The sequence below is a fragment of the Canis lupus genome, chromosome 3 (genome assembly GCF_048164855.1).
Source record: "Canis lupus baileyi chromosome 3, mCanLup2.hap1, whole genome shotgun sequence".
In the NCBI taxonomy this organism is placed as follows: Eukaryota; Metazoa; Chordata; class Mammalia; order Carnivora; family Canidae; genus Canis; species Canis lupus.
The window spans coordinates 79,644,458-79,660,250 of record NC_132840.1 but is presented as its reverse complement, the minus strand read 5'-3'; the positions used below and the strand labels follow the sequence as shown (position 1 = coordinate 79,660,250).

The window sequence follows — 15,793 nt, the reverse complement described above, 5'->3', positions numbered from 1 at the left end:
CACCCTATGAGAACAACTGAATCAACTGTTAGTGATTAAATAATAGTGTGAAGATCAAAGATCCTATGCTGTGTGATCACCAGAGCTACCTCAGATTCAGAAAAACTATCCAGCCACAGACTCCTTAAAAGAGGTTAGATTTGTGTGTTTCTGATTCTGCCTTTATTATTCCACACATATTCTTTTTTTTTTTTTTTTCTCCGTCATTCAGCTTTATTTTAAGTGCTGGTTTTTGGTTCCCCAAGAGCTGCATGAGTGGTAGTCCTGACCACCTGACTGGGGACTGGGGGTCCACACATATTCTTAAAATAAAAGGAATTCTTGCAGTCAAAGAGCCTAATTCAAACAATAGTTTGCCAATGATAGATTACAGAAAACTTAACAGGTTATTTCATACTGCTTAAACCTTTCTTAACTGCCAAAATGAATTGTTATTTCCAGGGTTGAAAAAGCTGGAAAACATGCATTATAGAGAGAAAAAAAGTAAAAAACAAGATAATAAAAGATTCAGTGAGAAACAAATAAAAAGCTGATTTTATTTATTTATTCATGAGACATATACAAAGAGAGGCAGAGACATAGGCAGAGGGAGAAGCAAGCTCCATGCAAGGAGCCTGACATGAGACCCAATCCCGGGACTCCAGGATCACACACTGAGCTAAATCGCTGAGATAGGGATCCCCCCATGGATCCCCCCATTGAAACAATACTTATAGTAATTTCAAGAGTTCTAAAAATGAAATAGTCTAAGAAGCATTCAGTTGCTCAGCAGTGGCAATGTTCTAACAGAAAACTAGATGGCCATTTATATAAGAGAGGTTATAAAAAGAACTCCTTAAAGAAAGAAAGGTTAGACTAGACAATGTCTTTGGTTTTGCAACATTTAATTAAAAATGTGAGTAAATTCAAGCATATTGGAAACTTCACACATACAGAGAAGTAGAAGCTATAATACACACATGGATCAACCAGCATATATATATATATATATATATGAACCAGTTTTAACATTATCAATTCCTGGGCAATCTTGTTTTATCTATAATGCCCTACTTCACCTCACCCTTATGTTATTTTGAAGTATATGCCAGATGTCAAGTCATTTCATCCTTAAGTATTTCAATATATCAGATGAACATTTAAAACCCTCCAACACCAGGATTCTATGTTTCTATCACTCTGCAATACAAGAAAATTGAAAAGTCCACGAACATTCAGAAAGTGAATTGCATTCATCATTGACTCAACCACTTCTAGATAAACCAAGGGAGTTAGTGCTTGAACAATATCTCACTGTCTAGTTCTTAGTGACATCTAGTGGATAAAAACTGCAACAGAAATTGCAAAATTAAAGAGCATCTATTGTCATGATGTTGTATGGGCAAAAGTTTATAGGCTTAAAAGTAGTTTAGTTCACTGAACATTCTTCAGTACTTTCTTTTTTTCTTTTTCTTTCTTTCTTTCTTTCTTTCTTTCTTTCTTTCTTTCTTTCTTTCTTTTCTTCTTTCTTTTTCTTTCTTCCTTCCTTCCCTCTTTCTTTTTCTTTCTTTCTTTCTTTCTTTCTTTCTTTCTTTCTTTCTTTCTTTCTTTCATTTCTTAAGATTTTATTTATTTATTCATGAGAGACACAGAGAGAGAGAGGCAGAGACACAGGCAGAGGGAGAAGCAGGCTCCATGCAGGGAGTCCGATGTGGGACTTGATCCCGGGACTCCAGGATCATGCCCTGGGCGGAAGGTGGCGCTAAACCGCTGAGCGACCCAGGTTGCTCATCTAATTCATCTTTTAAAGAAAAAAAAGCAGGGTATAAAAACTTTTTAGGGAAGCCTAGGTGGTTCAGCAGTTGAGCATCTGTCAGCCTCTGGCTCAGGGAGTGATCCCAGTCTGGGATCGAATCCTGCATCAGGCTCCCTGCAAGGAGCCTGCTTCTCCCTCTGCCTATATCTCTGCCTCTCTCTCTGTATCTCTCAGGAATAAATAAAATCCTTAAAAAAACTTTTTAAAAATTTTGTGACATTTCAGGCTTTTCATAACTTGATTTCCTTCTACCTATCTAACCTCATTTTCTATTATGCTCTCCTCTGTAAACTATCAATTAGAATGGTTCCATCACTTATTCCCAAATATACCAAGCTCATTACATATACTCTGTTCCCCCATCTCAAAATTCTTTTGAATATAACCAGTCAATTTACCTTATCATTTCAAAATATACAGATCAATTCCACATCTTCCAGGAACTCTCTCACGATCGTTTCCTTGGATTTAAAAATTTTTGAAATCCAATAGCACAACTTTACAATCAAATAGAGCAAATGTCTCTATATTAATATCTAATAGTTTGGGATCTGTTAGCTTTATATCTCTACTTGGAAATATAAACCCATAAAGGGTCCTATTCACATTTCACTGGTATCCGTATAATGTTTAACAAACACAGGATATTCAAAGATCTGTGAACTGATGTATTCTATTCATGTACTGTACAGATGGAAGTAAAATCCACACTACAGTGAGGTTACAGCTAGAAGCACCATGAAGGCAACAGCTGTGTCTGTCTTCATCAATGTTCTATCCCTTATACTTTATGCAGTATCTAGCTCAATAAATACTTGCTCAAGAAATTGTTCATAATCTTAAAAAGGAAAATAAAAATGATTTATAAAATGATTACTACAAACCAAGCAATGGCAGGAAAAAGTCATAGAGTCATAGTTTGGGGCAAAGGGAAAAAAGTTGTTTTAAGTTTCTCAATATAACACGTGCTTGTATAAAGCTTTCCCTATTGATACTAACAACACAATTAGATTTGCTTCATACTTATGACTGATCATGTAAGCAGTTGCAAAGCTTTTATTTTCACATAATCGTTTTTTTTTTCTTTAAAGATTTATTTATTTTAGAGAGAGAGAGAGTAAGCCAAAGCAGGGGAAGGGATAGAGGGAGAGAATCTTCAAGCAGATTCCCCAGAGCACAGAGCTCCACACAGGGTGTGATCCCACGATCAGTGAGATCATGACTTGAGCCAAAACCAAAAATTAGACTCTCAATCAATTGAGCCACCCGGGCACTACCACTACTTCTACATTTTTGCTCTTCTCTCACTATTCCTAGAAATACATTTTAAATAAGAGGAAGTATAATTCCCAGAGCAGAGTTGAAGAATATGGTATCAACTGGACAAAAAAGCTCATGTACACTAAGGAGAATTGAATGTATGATGCCAAATGATTTGAGTGGATAAACCTACTCATGGTAGTTAATTTCATTCATTCATCCATCCATCTATTTATTTATTTATATTTAAATTCAATTTGCCAACATACAGTACATTAGTTTCAGATGTAGTTTTCAAAAATTCATCATTTATGCAAATTTTTAAATAACAGATATGTAAGGAGCATCTGGGTGGTTCAGACAGTTAAGTGTCCAACTCTTAGTTTCAGCTCAGGTTACAATCTCAGGGTCATGAGATCAAGCTCCACATCAGCTCTGCACCAGGCTCCAAGCTCAGCACAGAGTCTGCTTGAGATTCTCTCTCCCTCTTTCCCTTTGTCCTCCTCCCAGCTCTTTCTCTAAAACAAAAAAATAAATGTTTGATAAATTAATAAGTAACATGTAAAATCAATTTCTAGATAGGTTACTTTTTAAAAAAATTCTGATTATGTTGAGGATTTATTATTACTTGACCTATAGATTTATTATGATAATCAGATTAAAAGACAGGAAAGACAAAAATGAGACAAAAATGATGAATGAAAAAAAAATGATGAATGATATGCCCTATGTACTGTACTTTTCTGCAACAGAGGTTAGAAATCAGTTCTGTCCATATGCTACAAACAGAATAATTTACCCATAACAAAATTACAGTATAATTGGGGGGGGGGGGGGGAATCTTTGATCTTGACCTAAAGCTCTTTCTCATAAGGTTTGACTCCAACATTTTGGCACCTTCCTTTAGATGATTCTAAACTGTCTTACCAAAAATAAATAAATTAAAAATATCTATAAAAAAATAAACATCATTTCACTATTCACCACTTTACAAAGGTAATTAAAAGTGAAATTGAATGTGATACCTCCTAATCGCTACTTCATACCTTAGATATAAGTAAAAAAAATCATAGACATAAAATGAGTATATACTTACCGCCTGGGCTTGTTGTTGGAATAATTCATTCTGATTCTCTCTATCATCTATTCCATCTCCAAGCATCTGAGAAGGAGGTAACCTAGCACTTCCAATAGCAGCATTCAAGTTGTTTGAAAAAACACTTGTTTTTTTAGGAGTTAAATGTGCTGGATCTGAAGACTGCATGGCTATAGAGCTTTCTTTTTCTGCCTACACAAAGGAAGAATGAGATTCTTCTAGTGAGATTCTACTCCAAGCCAGCACAATCAAATAACGCCCATAAGCAGCCCCAAAGATTTTAAATCAGAGTCAGGGTAGAAAGAAGAAAGCTTCAGCAAGCAAAGAAACTACCATTTGCCAGGTACTTACTATTTGCTAATAACTTACATATCTAATTCTCATAATGCTATGAGACAACTATCATGGCCCCATTTTATAGATGAAGAAACTACAATCCACGCAGCAAAGCCAAAATTCCAACCCAATCCAAAATTCTGACATTGTTTTTAACTATTTGGTGAAAGCAAAAAAAAAAAAAAAAAAAAATTGTGAGTCAGAATAACACAGAAACACAAGTTTCTCTACATACAAATCTACTGCCCTCCCTAACAATTATACAAAGCATAGAATCCAAAGAAAGTGATTCTGTTACTGCCTAATAGCTTATCTCATAACACACAGTTTCCATTCGATCGTTACTCAGGTTCACTTTTGAACTTACTGCTTCATAAGATCTCTGAAGCTGTTGCTTTTTTCTCAGCCTGATTTGCTGATTTACTCGCTGTTTGACTTGTCTCTGAAAATGCTTCAGAGCTTCTTGTTTTTTTCTTAGCTGCTCCTTTAGTTCTTCTTCAATTATATATGCTGAAGTCTTAAAAGATGAAAGATAGAAAATAAATGTAAATGTCAGCAGTTTTTGCCCATTGGGGCACTCAAATCAAATCTTAATTTTTCATTGAACTGACAACTAAAGTTGTCTTCATTAATTCTTAATGAACCAATTCAAACCTATCTTATATCACACATTTTCTAAAATGAGTAAAATAGTCCAAATCCAGTAGATTGTTCATCACTCACTAAATATGTCCTATTGTAAAATAGCTTCGCGCTCAGATTTATGCTCCATTTTTAACCTAGCATGCCCTTCCTGTCATCTCCATCTAGTAAGGTAAAGGCCTTTTCACTCTTTAAGATCATCTAATACCCAACCACCTAGGACCTTCCACAATCCATTCTTCTTCTGAGCTCTCCCATGCTGTAGTATCTCTCACTCTTATTAATGTTAATTGAGAGCAAAACTTCTTAACTCCCCCAGTAGATTAGGTATACTTTGAAGGCAGGAAATGTATTTAATTCTCCTTTGTTGCCTCTACAGTATATAACAGAGAGCCTTGAATATAAAGGTACTCGATATTTATGTAATGCTCAATCACAAAACATAGTCAAAACAATCCAGAAATTTTATCCCATTTGAGTCCCTGATCACTACTCCCTTCCTCTGAGTGCCCTGAATAACAACCATGTACATCATAATTAAAAGCAGTTACCATTACTAAAGATCTGTTACAAGACAAACACTTTTAACTACATTATATCACTGAATCCTGGAAACTACCTCCAATAGAAAGCATTCTCTGTCCTATATTAAAGAAGAGGAAACTGGGGCTCAGAAAGATTCATCTTCAGTAGTAGCCCGAGATCCTAATGCTGGCAAGTAATAGAGCTAGAAGTTTCTGACTCCAATACGTATGCCCTATACTGTACTGTTTTTCTCTTGACTATGTTTCTCTTTCAAAAAGAATCTTCAAATTAAATAAATCATACTCCTATTGAGTCCTTCTTCTGACACAGTGATTCCAAATTCTAGTTTAGAAGGTGCTCAAATATATCACAAGTCATTAACTCTCAAAATCAAATGAACTTAAATTCCAATTAAAATTAAATTATTTTCTAATTAAATTAAATTATTTAATTTCCTTAGAAATTAAATTTTCTAAGGAATCTACCTCATATTTTACACAAGTATATATCTAGGAGTGTATAAAACAAATATCAAAGAACAATTATAGGTAAAATAATTCCAAAGGAAAGATACAGGTAGTAAAGCCTGAACAACTGACCGAAAGTAACTCAAGTCCCAGAAAATTAAAGCCATCCTGCTTCTTTTACTTTCATTATCTGTCAGCTCCCTCTTTTAACCCCATGCTGTTTGATTATCAAACATCTTACTGAAGTATATGACTGATTTTAACTGTGAATCTCAACTGTAAACCAAAGATAAGAGTATACCACATTTTAGAAACATACTTTTCTTAGCAAACACCATTGTATAAGGCCACCAAAACCCAAGAACATTGTCCCATGTTTGGAATGTTAGGAGATTCCCAGAGTCAAATAAATTTGAGGAATACTGAGTTAAGCAAAAATACATACTGTTTCAATTGTACAACTAACTCCTCATAGACCTTTTGAATCCTAAGGACTATCCAAGGGGACAATAAAGGATGAAGTGTTTCTCACAACAACCAAAGGACATTTTTGCCTAATTCACATATGATGGAACTGATACTTAGATTTTGCAGTAGTCTCCAAAGATGATCTTCCCTTCTCCCCACAGTGAACCAAACCTCCCAGTATTTATGCTCTTGTGAAGTAATCTCCCATACTGACTGTAGTCGGGCTCTGAATAGCCAACAGAATGAGGAAGAATTGGCTCCATGACTTCTCCAGCAAGGTCATAAAGCAACTTCCACTCCCACCGCCTTAGAGGGCTCACCCTTGGGGAAACCAGCCACCATGTAAGAATTCTACCCTTAGACACCATGCTGAGAGGAAGCCCAAGCTAGCCAAGTAGAGAGATCGTGTGGAAAAAGAAAGCATCCAGCAAGCCCCTAGCCATTCTAGTCATCCTAGCCCAAGTGCCAGGTATGTGAATAAGAAAGCCATCTTGGACATTACAGCCCAGTAGATGCCAAATGAAGAAGAACCAAGAAAACCAACAAACAGCCAGAACCCAGTAAGCTTGTCCCAGACATCTCCAACTATTTTAGCTGTCCCAAGTGAGGCTTCAGATGCAATGTTGCAGACAACTGCTTGAAATCCTGACACACAGTATCTTTTGCTTTATGCCACTAGGATCCAGGTTTGTTACACAAACAGATAAAATATAAAATAATGCAATAGCCATAAAATGCTGATAGAACTGCAGTGTCTTTTGATGCTAATTTACTTAATGGAAGGGGAGGTCTGAAACTATAGTACTTTTAGGAATCTTGATGGCTCTGAAACGGGACAAAATGATTAGGAGTTTCCCTTTAGAATAACCATATTAGGTCTACCATGCTCTAGAAGTAACTATTCAGCATTTATTCTGAGCTGACAAGAGCTGCATCTGTTAATAAGGGTTGATTCCCAAGACAGTATGTGCTAAATCAGTAGAGTTCTATGAGATGCTTGATCAAACTGCCTTTGACTGGTACTGATCAGAATTTTTTAAATGAGGGAAAAGAGACATGTTTATATTTTTTTCCAAGACTAATATTTTGAGTTAATATTTGGGAACATGAGATTCAATTGTCTAACATAGAAAAAGAAAATTTTGGTGGTTTTTAGGCATTTTGCTACTACATGATCAAGGTGTCATAATTTGAGCAATGAAAAAGAAGTGTCACTAACTTAAACATCAAAATATCTTTGTACCAAATCTTATCAATTCTTCTGGCTTATTTCTTACCTTTACTCCTCTTCATTCCTACTTCAACCTCCCTTTTTTAGGGCTTTCCCTCTTTATTCTTTACCATTAAATAAGTCTCGATGCCATACATACTTCATGGCTAAATTGTTATAATTACATCCTAATTTGTCTCCCATGAGCCAATCTATCCCTTACCTCAAAACAAAACAAAACAAAACAAAACAAACAAAACAAAAAACAAAAAACAAAACAAAAAAAAAAGGAATTGAAGCAACTAACCTAATCAGAACACTGTTTTATCATTAAATTCATCTGCAAATATTAAACAATGAGATCAATCCCTTATCCAAAATTTCCTGTGGTTCCTATTGCTCCTATTTTTTTACAATCCTATCAACCACCATATCCCTATGAAGCTTCCCACTCCAATTCATCTAATCTACCCTTAGAATCCAGAAAACATTTTGCTCACTTCCCACTCTCCCCATTCTCCTTAATTGGGAGAATCATCCTCCTTCTCTGACCATCTAAATTCTTCATTAACTTGCCTGTATCACATCAACCCAAAGTCCTATCTTTCTTCTTTAAGTATCATAGTCATAGCACTTAATCATATACTACTTAGACAATACCCTTTTTTGGAAATAGGCAGAAGAGGAATAAATGAATGTGTGTGTGTATACAAAAAAATAAAATGGACATATGACATTGCTTTGCTACTTAAGATTTACTTTAAACAGGTCTCATTTCTTCTCTGAGATCAAGGACCACTCATATTTTTCATCTTATGTTCAATATTTTGTCTACACATCCTGAAGACAATCACACAATTTGCGCATTCCACTTATTAGACACTAAAATGAAGTTGGGGGCAGGTTAATAAATAAGATTTTTTCCTTGTGCTCTGGAAGCTCACACTCCATCAGGAAAGGCAGATATGTAAACAACTTACTATGAATATAACATGGTAAATGCCACAACAAAATTCCAACAAAGAGCTAAGGGGCACAGTATAGTGAAAGACTATCAACAATCTTCTTTACAAAATTGTCCTCCTGTGTTAATGGTGACATATGGGAGTTACTAGGTAAACAGGCACACAGGTAAACTTTGCAGAAGTTTCCCTTCATCTGAAATGCTCTTCCCTACCGTCTGTACTTATAACATTTCCATTTTTAAGGACTATCATAGACTGTATTTCTACGTCTATTCTACATCTATTCACTCATTCATTCATTCAACGAGTGTTTCCTTAAAGACTTACTATATGACAGGATAGAAATGAACAAAAAATAAAGGTCCCTTTTCTTTTGGACCTTATAGTTAAACGTTCTCTGGGCGCCTCCGCGGCTCAGTGGTTGAGGGTCTGCCTTTGGCTCAGGTCGTGATCCTGGGGTCCTGGGATCGAGTCCCACATCGGGGACCTTGCAGGGAGCCTGCTTCTCCCTCTGCCTGTGTCTCTGCCTCTCTCTCTCTGTCTCTCATGAATAAACAAATAATATCTTTAAAAAAACAAAAAACAAAACTTTCTCAGAATAACCCCAGTCAGAATTAATATTTCTTCCCTTACTCTCTTACTGCGTCTGAGTCTTATTGATTCTACACACTTACTGTAACTTTAAGAATCAACTAATGTAAAAAAAAAAAAAAAAGAACCCATTAATGTTACTTACACACACTAAGTGTGGCAACTGTGGCAACTGTCATCCCTACTACCTTGGAGGGCGTCTGCAAGATACAGCCAGTGCCTCCGTCTTGTGCCTAGCAAGCAGTCTAGACCTTGTGAATTAGACAGTTTTGGCAGACACCTGTGCGTTCTGCAATCCTAATTCAGGAACATACTCATTTTACAACAGAAGGGAAAGGACTGTTCATGTTTATCTAAGCACCGATTAGAGAGGGCTAATATGTGGGGGGGGGGTCGGGGGGGAGGCCCCACTACACCTGCATCGAACTGACACTCACATACGCGGGGACTTCCGAACTATCTGGCGAGGCCGCTTCCACCCAGGCCCCAACCGGCATTACAGCCTGGTTCCTCTCGGCCAGCACCGCCAGCACGTCCTTGCTCTTCAGGGGGTTTAGGGCCAGGGGCATCCTCGTGGCGTGGCGAGGCTTCTGGAGGGGGGCCATACTTCCCGGCATCTGCGACTCCTGGGCAAGCAGAAAGTTAACGCTTAAAACCCTCCGAGGACGGCGTGGAAAGCTCCACCCCGCCCCCCGCCCCCCGCCGCAAGCCTGCTGCGGAGGCGCCAGGAAAGCAGAGAAGCCTTCGAGAGGCGGCGGTGGAAGAACAATCCCGGAGAAGGAAGGAAGGAAGGACGGGAAAGAGGAGTAGGAAGAAATTAAGAGGGAGAGTGTAAAGCCTGCCTCCGGGAAGGAATGGCGATCCGAGGGGAGAGAACCTAGAGCGGCCCACGGGTGGCCCCGCCCGGAGAGGGAGGACGGGCCGCAGCAGCCCGAGGGAACGGGGCCGGCAACCGGAGTCTGAGGCAGGGCCCAAATAACCGGTGTCCCGCTACGGGGGGAAGCGCGCCACCGACTCCAACTATTCCGGACACTACGGTAACCGCCTCCAGCAAACCTCCACTTTCGGGAGGGCCGCCCGGTCCCGCCCCGCCCCGCCCCGCCCCGCCCCGCCCCGCCCTTCCGGGCGGCCTTGTAGCCTCCCCTTCCGGTCTTGAGTCCCCGCCCCGGGGCTGGGAAAGCGTGCGGGGCGGGACTCCGGGCTCCGCATGGACGTCACTTCCGCTTGGTGGCCGGCTGAAGGGGCGGGGCCTGTGAAGGCGCGGGAGACTGGGCGGGAACGAGTGGGCTCGCGGGGCTGCTGGGTAACGGGGCCCGGGGCGTGGCCGGCTGCAGGTGCCTTTGTGGTCCTGGCGCAGGGACCTGCCCGAAAATCCCTCCGGAGAGGGTTGGGGGGAGCTGAGGAGCGCAGACCGGGAGGGGCGGGGGTCCCGGTGGAGGGAAGCAGGAGAAAAGGATGGGAAAGGGTGGCCCTGGCCGGGCGTCCTGGAGGAACGAGCTAACCGTGGATGCTGCGGCTCCTGGGGACACCTCGTTCCCTTTATGAGACTGTTTACTAGTTTCTTGAATTCGAATATCGCAGCATCGTGAGAGGTCACCCTCTCTGCTCCAAGCTCTACTGGGATTCTGGGGACACCTCCTTATCCCTGTGAAATACCCATGCATTCATTCATTTCACATATAATTGGGAGCTTTTTAACATACCGGTACTGTTCTGGGCGCTGGAAATCGACACCAGTGAACAAAACAAACAGCCCTTGTTAGTGGAATTTGCAGTCTAACGAGAAGAAGTAAGCAAATAAACACATGAATAAGTAAATGTGTCTTGGTGCTGATGAATATCGTTGATATAAGCAAAGAAGGAAGATAGCGTTGTGGGCGTCTTTCTGTGTTTATTGAGCACCCAAGAAAAGCGTGATCTACGATAGCAAGAAAAGAAGTGTGGGGAGAGGCAATGAATGTGTAGATAGGATGACTAGAGAAGATTTCATTGAAGTACTTAAAAAAAAAAAGATTTTATTTGTTTGAGGGAGAGTGCCCAAGCTGGGGGGAGGAGCAGAGGGAGAAGCAGACACCCCGCTGAGCAGGGAGCCCCCGGCTCAGTCCCAGGACCCTGAGATCATGACCTGAGCCAAAGGCAGTGGCTTAACCAACTGAGCCACCCAGGCGCCCCCACTGAGGTCCCTTTGAGCAAAGGCTTCGAGGCAAACTCCCATGATACAATGGAACAAGCTACTGTCACCTTCAAAGGAGAGTTAAGGGTTCCAGGTAGCGAGGACAGCAAGCACAATTGCTCCAAAGTAGCTGAGAAACAGCAGGGAGGCTGGTGTGACTGGTGGAGTGAGAGAAGGAGAGAGTATTGGGGTAGGCAGTCGAAAGTTAGGGGGTGGGCAATCACATAAAGCATTGCAAGCCATGGAAAGGCATTGAGATGGGGAACCACTGGAGGGTTTTGAGCAAAGGAATGCCATAATGTGACTTAAATTGTTAAAAAAAAAATCACTGTGGATGCTGTATTGAGAATAGACTGCATGAGGCAGGAGTATAAATAAGTAGTAGGCCAAGTAAGAGACTATTTATTACAATAATTCCAATAGGAGATTATGATGTCTTGGATCAGAGAAGTAGTGGTAAAGATGGTGAGAAGTCGTTGGATTCTGGATATATTTGGAAAGCAGGACTTTCAGGACCTGTTGAAAGTTGGATATGGAGTGTGTGTGTGTGTATATGTGTGTGTGGAGAGAGAGAGAGAGAGAGAGAGAGGAGTCCAGAAAAATTCTAGCGATTTTGTTCTGAGCAATTGAGAGGATGGAGTCGCTATTGCCATTTCCTGAGATGGGGAAAATGGTGGATAGAATAAGTTTGGGAGGAAGATCAGGAATTCAGTTTGAGACAGATTTTGTTTTTCGAATTGACATCCAAGAACATAATATGATAAAAGTATCTGCAGAGAGTTCTGGTCTAGAAATAAGAGTTTGGGAGTTGTTAGGTTATAGGCTTAAAGCCAGGAGATGAAATTAAATCAAGCCACTGAATTATAGACAGATAAGAAAAGAGGACCAAGGACTGAGCTGTGGGGAATTCCAACAGTAAAGAGGCTGAGAAGGAGGAAGGATCAGCTAGTAAGCTAAGGGAAAAAACGAGGAATGTGTGATAGCTTGAGAGCCAAATCAAGGAAATGTTTCATCGAAGAGAAGAGACCATTCATGTTAAATCCTGCTGATAGCTCAAATTGGATAAGGACTAAGAATTGGCTTATTGGGTTAACAAAGTGGTCATTGATGACTTTTAAAAGAGCAGTGTTTTTGAAGTAGTTGGAAAGTGAAAGCCTGATGGGGTGCACTTAAGAAAGAGGGGAGGAGGAATTGGAGACAGCAATTTTAGGCAGCCTTTCCAATGAGTTTTGTTGTGAAGGGACATAGGGAAATGGGTAGCTGAAAAGAAAGATAGGATCACAGGATGATTCTTTTCTTTAAGAATGCAGCACATGGTTTTGGTTGTTGGGAATTATCCAGTAGACAGGAGAAAACTGACAATGCAAGAGAGAGATGGGAGACCGTTTGCACTATGAACTTAAGTGGACCAGAAGGAAAGGGATCTAGTGAACAAGGGGAAGGATTGGCCTCAGATAGCAGGAAGAAAGGTTCATTATAACAATTCCAGTGAAGTAGACTATACACTGGTAATTGGGTAATATAGTGGTGACAACTTGTGGAAGTTCTCTTCCGACTGCTGCATTTTCTCTATAAAATTGTATTGTAGCCAGCCTACAAGATGGCCTCTCATGGTCTCCTGGTCTTCACACCCTGTGTAGTCCCCTTTTACTTTGTACCAGTGTTGGTCTGTGTAACCAATAGAATATGGCAGAAGAAATGGTATATCCCATCAGAGATTAGGTTGTAAAAGATGCTGAGTTCTCTCTCTCTCTCTGTCATTTTTCTTGCTCTTGCTCTCACTATCACTCAGATCACTTGCTCTGAGGCCATTTATGTCACAAGTAGCCCTATCAAAAGGCCCACATGACTGAGTACTGAAAACTTCTGCCAACAGCCCTTTGAATGATCTTGAAAGTAGATCCTCCAGCCCCAGTCAAATCTTCAGAAACTGTTGTCTTGGCCAACAGCTTGACTGCAACCAACAGCTTGACTGCAACCATAAGAGACCCCGAGCCAGACTCCGCACCCAGCAACTATGTGGGATAATGTTTGTTGTTCTAACATACTAAATTCGGAGATAATCCATTACACAGAAAAATGATAACTAATACAAGTAGGAATCAATTAATAATATAGAGGAAGAGATGTTCAGTCTGAGGAAGGAAGATAATGTACAAAAAATAGTTGTCTGGAAGAGTAAGGACCCATATAAAATTCATGACTGTGAATTTCAACTGAGACTAGTCAGCATGGTTGAGCATTTTTCTTCAGTTGCATGCTTATAGCATAAAGTAGGTGGAAAAATTTATTTTAATCAGGGTTGAGGCTTTACCAAAATATTACTCTCAAGCAAGAAATGAAAATTTAGGGAGTTGAAGAGAGTTGAAGATGACTGCAAGGGAGCAATTAAATGACCATGAAACTTAAAATAAGTAATAAGGAAAGGGAGGACAAGTGGGATGTAAGCAACATTGTAAGGTTTGTAAGATTAAGAGATTGAAGGTTCCAGGGAGGTCTCAGGTTTGTTGAAGCAGGATAATTGAAAGAGTGCCCTGAAAAAGATAAGAGGTGGGGATCCAAGAGTGGGATGCTTGAAACTGAGGGTGTGGAAGGACTGCCTATAATGGTACTGTCAAAGTCCATGGTAAGGCCAGGGGAGGGAATGCTGATATAGAATAAAAAACAAGGGGGATTCCTGGGTGGCGCAGCGGTTTGGCGCCTGCCTTTGGCCCAGGGCGCAATCCTGGAGACCAGGGATCGAATCCCACGTCGGGCTCCCGGTGCATGGAGCCTGCTTCTCCCTCTGCCTGTGTCTCTGCCTCTCTCTCTCTCTCTCTCTCTCTCTCTCTCATAAATAGATAAACAAATATTTTTTTTAAAAAATCACCAAAATGGGGGATCCCTGAGTAGCTCAGTGGTTTAGTGCCTGCCTTCAGCCCAGGGCATGATCCTGGAGTCCTGGGATCGAGTCCCACGTCGGGCTTCCTGCATGGAGCCTGCTTCTCCCTCTGCCTGTGTCTCTGCCTCTCTCTCTCTTTCTGTGTCTCTCATGAATAAATAAATAAAATCTTTAAAAAAAAATCACCAAAATATATGACCAGAATAGTGTTGGTGAGAACCAGGAACAATAATAGTCTTCAAGGAGTTTTGAGAAAGAGACCTGGAGGTTGGTAGAGGATATTAACTTGGAAAGCAGTGAGTGGTACTGTCTAACAACATTAGATTCAAAGCGATGGATGAAGCCAAGAAAAGGGAGAGAGAATGGTCTATAGATAGGAGTGAGCGAGAAGGTAACCCATCCCACCCCCTCCCCCACCCCCACCCAGAGGGGTAGGGAGCAGAAAACAGCCACCCTTGAGAGGCTGGAGGGAGATTGAATTGCACACCTCCAAACACATGCGCGCGCACACACACACACACACACACACACACACATGGCCCTCAACACTGGGGAGAAGTATGATTAGCTCCTTGCTTTCTCTACCTCAAGATCTTTGCATTTCACCGGTAGCTGCACCAGTGGTCTCATATGAATCTATACTCTTGTTAAATCCAGGAAGCTCACATCTTGGGCTCTTTTCCTATTTTCTGACCTTGCATGCAGTTTATCTTCTCTTTGGCCAGAGTTAGTTTCTCAGCAGGGAACAGTTTGCTCAGGAATGTCTGTTTTCCTTAGAAACTTAAAAGAAAAAAAAATGCGTGTTTTTGGCATGAGAGTCTTCAGATCCTGTACCACAAAACTCCTCATCAGAGCTGGATTATCTCTGTTGTGTGTGCCTGGGAGATCCCTGGCCATCTCTGCACAAAGCCCTGAGTCACTGGGTCCTTGGCAGCAGTCCACTCCACACAGAACTGATTGTTTGAGGAGCAGCAGGGGGCAATTTGCTGTTTGCTCACCAGCATCCTATTTGTGGCTGACTGACCCATCCTGGTAACAAATCAGAAAACTTGGCCACCAGTTAATCCAAAGGGCTGACACCAAGGAGAACTTCTGTAGAGTTGGGAAACCTCCTATTCTGTTCTCATGGGATCTAGATGTTGGGAACTCAACCCCAGGCAGCTGAGCCGTACCTACTTTCATTCTCTTCCCCAAACTTGAGTTGGATTTCCCAGGACTAACCAATTTTCTAGACTATTTCCTGAGATAGACCATAGCACTGTCTTTCTTTGATCTTCCTGCTTAGCCACCTTTCCAAATAAACTTTCTAACTGAAATCATTGGTGAGGGTCCTTCTGTTTGTCTATGCAGACTAGGTTTTTGCAAAGGACTCAGCCTAGCTTTT

The 15,793-nt window shown here is 40.7% G+C and overlaps 1 protein-coding gene across 21 annotated transcripts in view; it reads right to left on the bottom strand.

Moving 5' to 3' along the window:
• Window positions 1-10,452, bottom strand: part of CCDC15 (coiled-coil domain containing 15) — an 80,307-nt gene extending 69,855 nt beyond the window's left edge. For 7 of the 21 annotated variants that reach the window (XM_072822530.1, XM_072822534.1, XM_072822536.1 and 4 more), the window contains exons 1-4: window positions 10,198-10,450; window positions 9,793-9,981; window positions 4,855-5,004; window positions 4,152-4,343 (exon numbers count right to left, since the gene is read on the bottom strand). In XM_072822530.1, coding sequence (XP_072678631.1) covers window positions 4,152-4,343; window positions 4,855-5,004; window positions 9,793-9,972 — 522 coding nt within the window. In that variant the 5' untranslated portion in view covers window positions 9,973-9,981; window positions 10,198-10,450. Of the gene's footprint in view, window positions 1-4,151; window positions 4,344-4,854; window positions 5,005-5,748; window positions 5,893-9,792; window positions 9,982-10,197 lie in introns of those variants that run through there. The other 14 variants (XR_012028816.1, XR_012028818.1, XR_012028814.1 and 11 more) reach the window with 8 other exon arrangements.
• Window positions 10,453-15,793: the final 5,341 nt, after the last annotated feature.